The sequence below is a fragment of the Oncorhynchus nerka genome, linkage group LG2 (assembly GCF_034236695.1).
Source record: "Oncorhynchus nerka isolate Pitt River linkage group LG2, Oner_Uvic_2.0, whole genome shotgun sequence".
In the NCBI taxonomy this organism is placed as follows: Eukaryota; Metazoa; Chordata; class Actinopteri; order Salmoniformes; family Salmonidae; genus Oncorhynchus; species Oncorhynchus nerka.
The window spans coordinates 35,787,249-35,798,202 of record NC_088397.1 but is presented as its reverse complement, the minus strand read 5'-3'; the positions used below and the strand labels follow the sequence as shown (position 1 = coordinate 35,798,202).

Below are 10,954 nucleotides of genomic sequence, written 5' to 3'. Positions count from 1 at the left end.
GTTGTGTTATTGGCTCTAACAGTGTAGTAATATCTAACTAAATGGTTGTGTTATTGGCTCCAACAGTAATAACTAACTATATGGTTGTGTTCATAGCTCCAACAGTGCAGTAATATCTAACTAAATGGTTGTGTTATTGGCTCCAACAGTGCAGAAATATCTAACTAAATGGTTGTGTTATTGGCTCCAACGGTGTAGTAATATCTAACTAAATGGTTGTGTTCATAGCTCCAACAGTAATATCTAACTAAATGGTTGTGTTCCTAGCTCCAACAGTGCAGTATTGTCTAACTAAATGCTTGTGTTATTGGCTCCAACAGTGCAGTAATATCTAACAAAATGGTTGTGTTCCTAGCTCCAACAGTAATATCTAACTAAATGGTTGTGTTATTGGCTCGAACAGTGCAGTAATATCTAACTAAATGGTTTTTGTTCATAGCTCCAACAGTGCAGTAATATCTAACTAAATGGTTGTGTTATTGGCTCCAACAGTAATAACTAACTATATGGTTGTGTTCATAGCTCCAACAGTGCAGTAATATCTAACTAAATGGTTGTGTTATTTGCTCTAATAGTGTAGTAATATCTAACTAAATGGTTGTGTTATTGGCATGAACAGTGCAGTAATATCTAACTAAATGGTTGTGTTATTGGCTCCAAAAGTGTAGTAATATCTAACTAAATGGTTGTGTTCATAGCTCCAACAGTGCAGTAATATCTAACTAAATGGTTGTGTTCCTAGCTCCAACAGTAATATCTAACTAAATGGTTGTGTTCATAGCTCCACAGTGCAGTAATATCTAAGTAAATGCTTGTGTTATTGGCTCCAACAGTGCAGTAATATCTAACTAAATGGTTGTGTTCCTAGCTCCAACAGTAATATCTAACTAAATGGTTGTGTTCCTAGCTCCAACAATGCAGTATTGTCTAACTAAATGCTTGTGTTATTGGCTCCAACAGTGCAGTAATATCTAACTAAATGGTTGTGTTCCTAGCTCCAACAGTAATATCTAACTAAATGGTTGTGTTATTGGCTCGAACAGTGCAGTAATATCTAACTAAATGGTTGTGTTCATAGCTCCAACAGTGCAGTAATATCTAACTAAATGGTTGTGTTATTGGCTCTAACAGTGTAGTAATATCTAACTAAATGGTTGTGTTATTGGCTCCAACAGTAATAACTAACTATATGGTTGTGTTCGTAGCTCCAACAGTGCAGTAATATCTAACTCAATGGTTGTGTTATTTGCTCTAATAGTGTAGTAATATCTAACTAAATGGTTGTGTTATTGGCTCCAACAGTGCAGAAATATCTAACTAAATGGTTGTGTTGTTGGCTCCAGCAGTGCAGTAATGTCTAACTAAATGGTTGTGTTCATAGCTCCAACAGTGCAGTAATATCTAACTAAATGGTTGTGTTATTGGCTCTAACAGTGTAGTAATATCTAACTAAATGGTTGTGTTATTGGCTCCAACAGTAATAACTAACTATATGGTTGTGTTCGTAGCTCCAACAGTGCAGTAATATCTAACTAAATGGTTGTGTTATTTGCTCTAATAGTGTAGTAATATCTAACTAAATGGTTGTGTTCATAGCTCCAACAGTGCAGTAATATCTAACTAAATGGTTGTGTTCCTAGCTCCAACAGTAATTTCTAACTAAATGGTTGTGTTCTTAGCTCCAACAGTGCAGTAATATCTAACTAAATGGTTGTGTTCCTAGCTCGAACAGTGCAGTAATATCTAACTAAATGGTTGTGTTATTGGCTCCACATTGCAATAATATCTAACTAAATGGTTGCGTTCATAGCTCCAACTGTGCAGTAATATCTAACTAAATGGTTGTGTTCATAGCTCCAACAGTGCAGTAATATCTAACTAAATGGTTGTGTCATTGGCTCCAACTGTGCAGTAATATCTAACTAAATGCTTGTGTTCATAGCTCCAAAAGTGCAGTAATATCTAACTAAATGGTTGTGTTCATAGCTCCAACAGTGCAGTAATATCTAACTAAATGGTTGTGTCATTGGCTCCAATAGTAATATCTAACTAAATGCTTGTGTTCCTAGCTCCAACAGTGCAGTAATATCTAACTAAATGCTTGTGTTCCTAGCTCCAACAGTGCAGTAATATCTAAGTAAATGGTTGTGTTATTGGCTCCAACGGTGTAGTAATATCTAACTAAATGGTTTTGTTCATAGCTCCAACAGTGCAGTAATATCTAACTAAATGGTTGTGTTATTGGCACGAACAGTGCAGTAATATCTAACTAAATGGTTGTGTTATTGGCTCCAAAAGTGTAGTAATATCTAACTAAATGGTTGTGTTCATAGCTCCAACAGTGCAGTAATATCTAACTAAATGGTTGTGTTCCTAGCTCCAACAGTAATATCTAACTAAATGGTTGTGGTCCTAGCTCCAACAACACAGTAATATCTAACTAAATGGTTGTGTTCCTAGCTCCAACAGTGCAGTAATATCTAACTAAATGGTTGTGTCATTGGCTCCAACAGTAAGATCTAACTAAATGCTTGTGTTCCTACCTCCAACAGTGCAGTAATATCTAACTAAATGGTTGTGTTCCTAGCTCCAACAGTAATATCTAACTAAATGGTTGTGTTCCTAGCTCGAACAGTGCAGTAATATCTAACTAAATGGTTGTGTTATTGGCTCGAACAGTGCAATAATATCTAACTAAATGGTTGTGTTCATAGCTCCAACAGTGCAGTAATATCTAACTAAATGGTTGTGTCATTGGCTCCAATAGTAATATCTAACTAAATGCTTGTGTTCATAGCTCCAAAAGTGCAGTAATATCTAACTAAATGGTTGTGTTCCTATCTCCAACAGTGCAGTAATATCTAACTAAATGCTTGTGTTCCTAGCTCCAACAGTGCAGTAATATCTAACTACATCGTTGTGTTCCTAGCTCCAACAGTGCAGTAATATCTAACTAAAATGTTGTGCAGTTGGCTCCAAAAGTGCAGTAATATTTAACTAAATGGTTGTGTTATTGGCTCGAACAGTCCAGTAATATCTAACTAAATGGTTGTGTTATTGGCTCCACATTGCAGTAATATCTAACTAAATGGTTGCGTTCATAGCTCCAACTGTGCAGTAATATCTAACTAAATGGTTGTGTTCATAGCTCCAACAGTGCAGTAATATCTAACTAAATGGTTGTGTCATTGGCTCCAATAGTAATATCTAACTAAATGCTTGTGTTCATAGCTCCAAAAGTGCAGTAATATCTAACTAAATGGTTGTGTTCATAGCTCCAACAGTGCAGTAATATCTAACTAAATGGTTGTGTCATTGGCTCCAATAGTAATATCTAACTAAATGCTTGTGTTCCTAGCTCCAACAGTGCAGTAATATCTAACTAAATGCTTGTGTTCCTAGCTCCAACAGTGCAGTAATATCTAAGTAAATGCTTGTGTTCCTAGCTCCAACAGTAATATCTAACTAAATGGTTGTGTTCCTATCTCCAACAGTGCAGTAATATCTAACTAAATGCTTGTGTTCCTAGCTCCAACAGTGCAGTAATATCTAACTACATCGTTGTGTTCCTAGCTCCAACAGTGCAGTAATATCTAATTAAATGGTTGTGTTGTTGGCTCCAGTAGTGTAGTAATATCTAACTAAATGGTTGTGTTTCTAGCTCCAACAGTGCAGTAATATCTAACCAAATGGTTGTGCAGTTGGCTCCAACAGTGCAGTAATTTCTAACTAAATGGTTGTGTTATTTGCTCGAACAGTGCAGTATATCTAACTAAATGGTTGTGTTATTGGCTCCAAAAGTGTAGTAATATCTAACTAAATGGTTGTGTTCATAGCTCCACATTGCAGTAATATCTAACTAAATGGTTGCGTTCATAGCTCCAACAGTGCAGTAATATCTAACTAAATGGTTGTGGTCCTAGCTCCAACAGCGCAGTAATATCTAACTAAATTGTTGTGTTCCTAGCTCCAACAGTAATATCTAACTAAATGGTTGTGTTCATAGCTCCAACAGTATAGTAATATTTAACTAAATGGTTGTGTTCATAGCTCCACCAGTGTAGTAAAATCTAACTAAATGCTACAGTACAGTATAAATATATGGACGAGCGATGTCAGAGCGGCATAGACAGATACAGTACAATAGGATAGAACACAGTATATACATATGAGATGAGTAATGCATAGACTAAGATACAGTAGAATAGGATAGAATACAGTATATACATATGAGATGAGTAATACATAGACATATACAGTAGAATAGGATAGAATACAGTATAGACATATGAGATGAGTAATACATAGACAGATACAGTACAATAGGCTAGAATACAGTATATACATATGAGATGAGTAATGCATAGACTAAGATACAGTAGAATATAATATAATACAGTATAGACATATGAGATGAGTAATACATAGACTAAGATACAGTAGAATAGGATAGAATACAGTATATACCAGAGGTGGGACTAAGTCATTGTTTTACAATTCACTAGTAAGTCTCAAGTCTTAGCACTCAAGTCCCAAGTCAAGACAAGCTATGGGGCGCAATCGGGCGATGTAGGCTTTTACACAATCGCCCAACCTTAACACACACACACACACACACACACACACACACACACACACACACACACACACACACACACACACACACACACACACACACACACACCCTGTCTGTGTGTGGTTACAGTAGGCTACAGGTTACAGTAGGCTAACGTATGTCAATGGTTTTACGAACAGCAGTAACATCAGGCAGGATTTAGGCTACAAGATCCCACCCAATGTGTTCTCTAATCTCATAAAACATTTGAGTGTCGTTATCCTCCCAAGGGGAAAGTACTGGAGTATTGAAAACATGGGAGGCAATAATTCAGACCCCTGCCTTTGAGAATTACATGTTAAACTAAATCTCATTTTCTGAGAAATTGTATCAGTATAAAATAATATAATTTTCCTTTTTTTTGTTGGTGTAACAATACATCATGTAGATGTATATAATGAACAGACTAGGTCTATACTGCTCCTACATGGTGTAACAATACATCATGTAGATGTATATAGTGAACAGACTAGGTCTATACTGCTCCTACATGGTGTAACAATACATCATGTAGATGTATATAATGAACAGACAAAGTTTATACTGCTCCTACATTTTTGTATTATTATTATTATTATTCACCTTTATTTAACCAGATAGGCAGTTTAGAACAAGTTTTCATTTACAACTGCGACTTGGCCAAGATAAAGCAAAGCAGTGCGACAAAAACAACAACATAGTTACACATGAACAAACATTCAGTCAATAACACAATAGAAGATCGAGAATATATTTTTATGTTTAGGAATATTGTGAAACATGTTCATTCCACTATTAATGTAGATATTATGGACATTTTATTAAATCTAACGTTTTACCATTGGAACACTTGATGTAATTAAATCAAACGTTTTACCATTGGGAAGCTTGATGTAATTGAGTAATTATTATTTTCGGATATAAAGACTAGGCTGTATCAACAAAAAACGGATTGCAACTTGCAAAAACATCTGGGAAGAAAATTACAGACGGAGTCGCAACAACTTCCAACTTTGTTCGACTTTTGAAGCTGCACAAAGAACGGTAAGTCGTGGCTAATACAGCCGACAGTTATACACTATTTTTTTGTTGCTAGTATAGCATGTAGGCCAACGTAACATTAAACCAATGAGCCTCCACACAGTCAGTCAGTGCGGGAACGTGAACATTGCACCCAAGATTAAGCTTCAACTGGCCAGGCAGTTGTTTATGAGATTAGAGAACACATTGGGTGGAATCGTAGACCATTCCTCCATACAGAATCTCTCCAGGTCCTTGATTTCTTTTGTCTGCGCTTATGGGCTGCCCTGTTCAATTCAAATCATAGGTTTTCAATTGAGTTCAAGTCCGAAGACTGAGATGGCCATTGAAAATGTTGATTTTGTGCCCAATGAACCATTTCTTTGTGGATGTTGATGTGTCTTGCTGGAAGGTCCACTTATGGCCAAGTTTCAGCCTCCTAGCAGAGAGGTAACCAGGTTTGGGGCTAAAATATCCTGGTAGTGGGTTAAGTTGATTTATTTTATACAGTAATTTTAGCTCATCTTTATCAAGGGTATCAATAACTAGGTGCTTATTTTGATATCTAGTTATTTGACTGAATCAGAAATACAGATGTGGAGTAGATGTAGAGTTTGTTTTGAATTCTCATAAAAAAATCTGAACTAATCAAAACAACACTTGTTGCTCTTTGTACATGTTGATATAATATTATTATTTAATGGCGAGGGAAAAAACGATTCCCTAAACTGCTTTATAATATTATAATTCAATGAAGAAAATAAAAATTGTTTTCCCTCCTCAACTGCGTTTCCTCCCTCCAGACAGCTGATGGCGATATGTGTCTTTCAGGCGATGTTTCTACTGTGACGTCTAATCTAGTGGACGGAACGCTTCTTCTACAACTGCAGCCACCTCGGTAGCTCGCCAGATAACAAAGTCGGAACATTCAAGTTCTTTGGGACAATTTCGTGGTTTATTTGCCACTATGATTTCAACATACTTATGTGGAAACAACTAGCTACCCCATTTAATTTAATATTCACGTTGTCAGTTAGCTGGCTGGTTAAGTTTGCACTAATCTAGTCGCTAATGCTAACTAGCAATTATCCCCGACCATGAGTTCACTAAGCTTCTCTCCTCCTTCTAAAGAAGAGGTCTGCTGGACGGAGAAAGAGGGTCTCGTCAAAGAGGAGGCGGAAGAGGAGGCTGTTACAATACAAGAACAAGTAGAGGGCGAGGTTGTTACCGTGAAAGAAGAAGAGAAAGACGCATTCAGAGTGAAAGAGGAGGATGTTACTGTGAAAGAAGAGGAGGAAGATGCCGTTTTTCGAGTGGAGGATGAAGTGAAAGAAGATGACGTTTTTGGAATGAAGGATGAAGAGGGGGAGATTACTGTCACATTAGAGGAGGACGAAGAAGAGAAGACTGGAGATCTGATTAACACCAGTAAGTACAGTGAGTACTATCTTATAAAACAGGGACACAAACTGCAGTTGTTGAACTAATGTGTGATTTTTAAAAGAGCATTCTACACTTGAATATGTTTTTGTACTGTAGAAATTGTTCATGATGTCCTCCAGTGATTTTTAAACTTTTCTGGTTTGAAAGTGATATATAGACACAGTAAAGTATAAATACACTAAAGGGAAACAAATAAATGTTTTGGGCAAAATAGTGTTTTTTTTTAGACAACTGCATACTAGAAGGAGTGAGGATGTCATAGTAAGTAGAGGTCGACCGATTATGATTTTTCAACGCCGATACCGATTATTGGAGTACCAAAAAAGCCGATACCGATTAATCGGACGATTTTTGTATTTTATTTGCAATAATGACAATTACAACCATACTGAATGAACACTTATTTTAACTTAATATAATACATCAATAAAATCAATTTAGCCTCAAATAATGAAACATGTTCAATTTGGTTTAAATAATGCAAAAACAAAGTGTTGGAGAAGAAAGTAAAAGTGCAATATGTGCCATGTAAGAAAGCTAACGTTTCAGTTCCTTGCTCAGAACATGAGAACATATGAAAGCTGGTGGTTCCTTTTAACATGAGTCTTCAATATTCCCAGGTAAGAAGTTTTAGGTTGTAGTTATTATAGGAATTCTAGAACTATTTCTCTCTATATTGCCAGTGTAACAGTATAGCTTCCGTCCTTCTCCTCACTCCTCCCATGCAGAGCAAGGGAAACAACCACTCCAAGGCTCAGAGCGAGCGAGTGACGTTTGAAACGCTATTAGCGCACGCTAACTAGCCAGCCATTTCACTTCGGTTACACCAGCCTCATCTCGGGAGTGGATAGGCTTAAACAGCACAAGGCTTGACGCACCTTTATTTACCTTTATTTAACTAGGCAAGTCAGTTAAGAACAAACGAAGCACAAACGCACAACGAAGAGCTGCTGGCAAAACGCACAAAAGTGCTGTTTGAATTCATGTTTACGCGCCTGCTTCTGCCTACCACTGCTCAGTCAGATACTTAGATACTTGTATGCTTGTATGCTCAGTCAGATTATACACAACGCATGACACTCTAGATAATATCTAGTAATATCATCAACCATGTGCAGTTAACTAGTGATTATGATTGATTGATTGTTTTTTGTAAGATAAGTTTAATGCTAGCTAGCAACTTACCTTGGCTTACTGCATTCGCGTAACAGGCAGTCTCCTTGTGGAGTGCAACAAGAGGCAGGTTGTTATTGCGTTGGACTAGTTAACTGTAAAGTTGCAAGATTGGGTCCCCCGAGCTGACATGGTGAAAATCTGTCGTTCTGCCCCGGAACGAGGCAGTTAACCCACCGTTCCTAGGCCGTCATTGAAAATAAGAATGTGTTCTTAACTGACTTGCCTAGTTAATTAAAGATTACATAAAGGTGTCAAAAAATATAGATTTCCGATTGTTTTGAAAACCTGAAATCGGCCCGAATTAATCGGCCGTTCTGATTAATTGGTCGACCTCTAATAGTAAGGCCTTCAAGGAGTTGGCTTGATGGGAAGTCGTGACGTCATCCAATAGGCGACAGATCTTCATGTGAATATTCATTATTCTTTTTAAAATCGTTCCTGTTCTGTCAAGTTGGTTGTTGATCATTGCTAGAAAGCCATTTTAAAGCCTTGCTATAGACTTTTAAGACAATTTTAGTCCAAACTGTAACTAGGCCACTCAGTAACATTCAATGTCATCTTGGTAAGCTCCTCCAGTGTAGATTTGGCATTTGGCCTTGTGGTTTAGGTTATTGTCCTGTTAGTACAGTTTTTTTGTATTCAGATCTCTGAAATGCACTCTAACAACATAACATTTAGTGTCTCCTTATATTACGCTGGGAAAACCGTTTTCATGGGCACAGAAATCCTAAATCATTTCAGAGTTTGCAAAATCCAATGGTTCTAACCGAGAGTCACCTAAATAACCTCTCTGCGCACAGAACCCGTTAGCGGAATGAAATTCGACAACATGCGGTGATCGCTACATAAATAGTTATATTAAACATTCATGAAAATACAAGTGTCTCACATGTTTCGAAAGCCTAGAATCTTGCTAATCCAGATTTTAAAAAGGATTTACTGTGAATTATCTGAGGATAGAGCCCCATAAAAAACAGCTATTCAACCAGCACAGGCGTAACAAAATCACAAACTGCAATAAAATAAATTGTTTACCTTTGACGATCTTCCTCTGTTTGCAATCCCAATGCTCATTGTTACACAATGAATGGTCTTTTGTTTGATAAAATCCATTTTTATAGCCTAACGCGAAACATTTTGTGAACCGCTTGTCGTTAATTGCGTCTCATTCCATTTTCGACGACACATTCGATGTAAATACACACACGAAACGTGACATTTCCAGTCATGTTTGGTTTCATTGCAATCAACTGTTTTGTTTGTAACACAACCAAACCTGATGGGTCATTTCGTGGGGCGTATTGACTGAAAGAAACCGTTTAAGACAACAAGTAATTGTTTTGCACCAATGATATGACCGCTGTTTAGTTGATTGACTGTATTTTAACCCAATGACCAATGATCGTCTTGAAATCTAGCTGGGTAGATAGCCAATGAGCTGAGGTAAACGGCAATATGTAATGTTTATGTGTTGGAAGTCCAACCCATGTCGTAAACTCCGCCATATCATATCCAGGTGTTAGAATGGCCAAGTCAAAGTCCAGACCTGAATCCAATCGAGAATCTGTGGAAAGAACTGAAAACTGCTGTTCACAAATGCTCTCCATCCAACCTCACTGAGCTCGAGCTGTTTTGCAAGGAGGAATGGGAAAACATTTCAGTCTCTCGATGTGCAAAACTGATAGAGACATACCCCAAGCGACTTACAGCTGTAATCGCAGCAAAAGGTGGCGCTACAAAGTATTAACTTAAGGGGGCTGAATAATTCTGCACGCCCAATTTTTCAGTTTTGATTTGTTAAAAAAGTTTGAAATATCCAATAAATGTCGTTCCACGTCACTTGTTGATTCTTCACAAAAAAATACAGTTTTATATCTTTATGTTTGAAGCCTGAAATGTGGCAAAAGGTCGCAAAGTTCAAGAGGGCCGAATACTTTCGCAAGGCACTGTATATATATATATATATGTATATATGTGTATATATATGTATATGTGTTTATTATACCTGTTGATACAGGGCTCATATGTGAAACTATTCTAACTGAACATTTTCTTTCACAGTGACACTGACTCTGAATGGGAGCCCCCAGTGCCAAGGTGTCCATCCCCCACTGAAGCTGGTTCATCCAGCTCCTGCCACAAGTGGTGTTCATCTGCCCAAATTTATTTCTGCAGGCATGGATGTGCCTCAGGGCCAAAAGCGCACAGGACGGAGGCGTCGCTGTGTTCTTTGCAAAATGAAGTCTCCCATCACCTGCACCACATGCTTGGTGACCCTCTGCTTTACAGCAGAAAGAGACTGCTATGGCACCTGGCATCAGCATCACAATATTGTGTAGAGGACTGAGGGTCTTCCAAATATTGAAAGTGTTATTTTGTAAATGTATTTGTTCTTTTTCTTTTTGGGGGGTGGTGTGTTAGAATACCATTTTGGTATTCTGTATATAGTTATTCCATTCAAAATGTAAAACTTCACCAATTTGGCAACTTGGGTACATTTGAGCTACTTGTGTGGGACACCTGGGTAACTTCATGATGGATGTCATGTAGCACACTCATTTTGGAAGTTATCATTCTGAAAATTTGCACAAGTACTGTTGCCCTCTTATGTTTTTCACTGAAATTGTCCCCATCATCCTATCTGAATGTTTGTTTTGTCTTGTTGATTTTAAAGATGATGATACAATTTATAATACAATGTATTATCTAAACCAGATCTAT

At 37.3% G+C, this 10,954-nt stretch overlaps 1 protein-coding gene across 2 annotated transcripts; it reads left to right on the top strand.

The window, feature by feature from the left end:
* Positions 1 to 6,464: 6,464 nt before the first annotated feature.
* LOC135572440 (uncharacterized) lies at positions 6,465 to 10,944 on the top strand. 2 transcript variants are annotated; one of them, XM_065020419.1, is made up of 2 exons: positions 6,465 to 7,051; positions 10,295 to 10,944. In XM_065020419.1, the coding sequence occupies exons 1-2, from the start codon at positions 6,712 to 6,714 to the stop codon at positions 10,570 to 10,572; spliced, it is 618 nt and encodes a 205-aa protein (XP_064876491.1). In that variant the 5' UTR covers positions 6,465 to 6,711; the 3' UTR covers positions 10,573 to 10,944. The 2 variants fall into 2 exon arrangements, with proteins under 2 accessions (XP_064876491.1, XP_064876500.1); XM_065020428.1 differs by having other exon boundaries at positions 6,470 to 7,042.
* Positions 10,945 to 10,954: the final 10 nt, after the last annotated feature.

Coding starts and splice junctions, on each gene's coding strand:
- LOC135572440 (XM_065020419.1), top strand. CDS start 6,712: ATGAGTTCACTAAGCTTCTCTCCTCCTTCTAAAGAAGAGGTCTGCTGG. Junction 7,052..10,294: donor GATTAACACCAGTAAGTACA/GTGAGTACTATC, acceptor TTTCTTTCACAG/TGACACTGACTCTGAATGGG.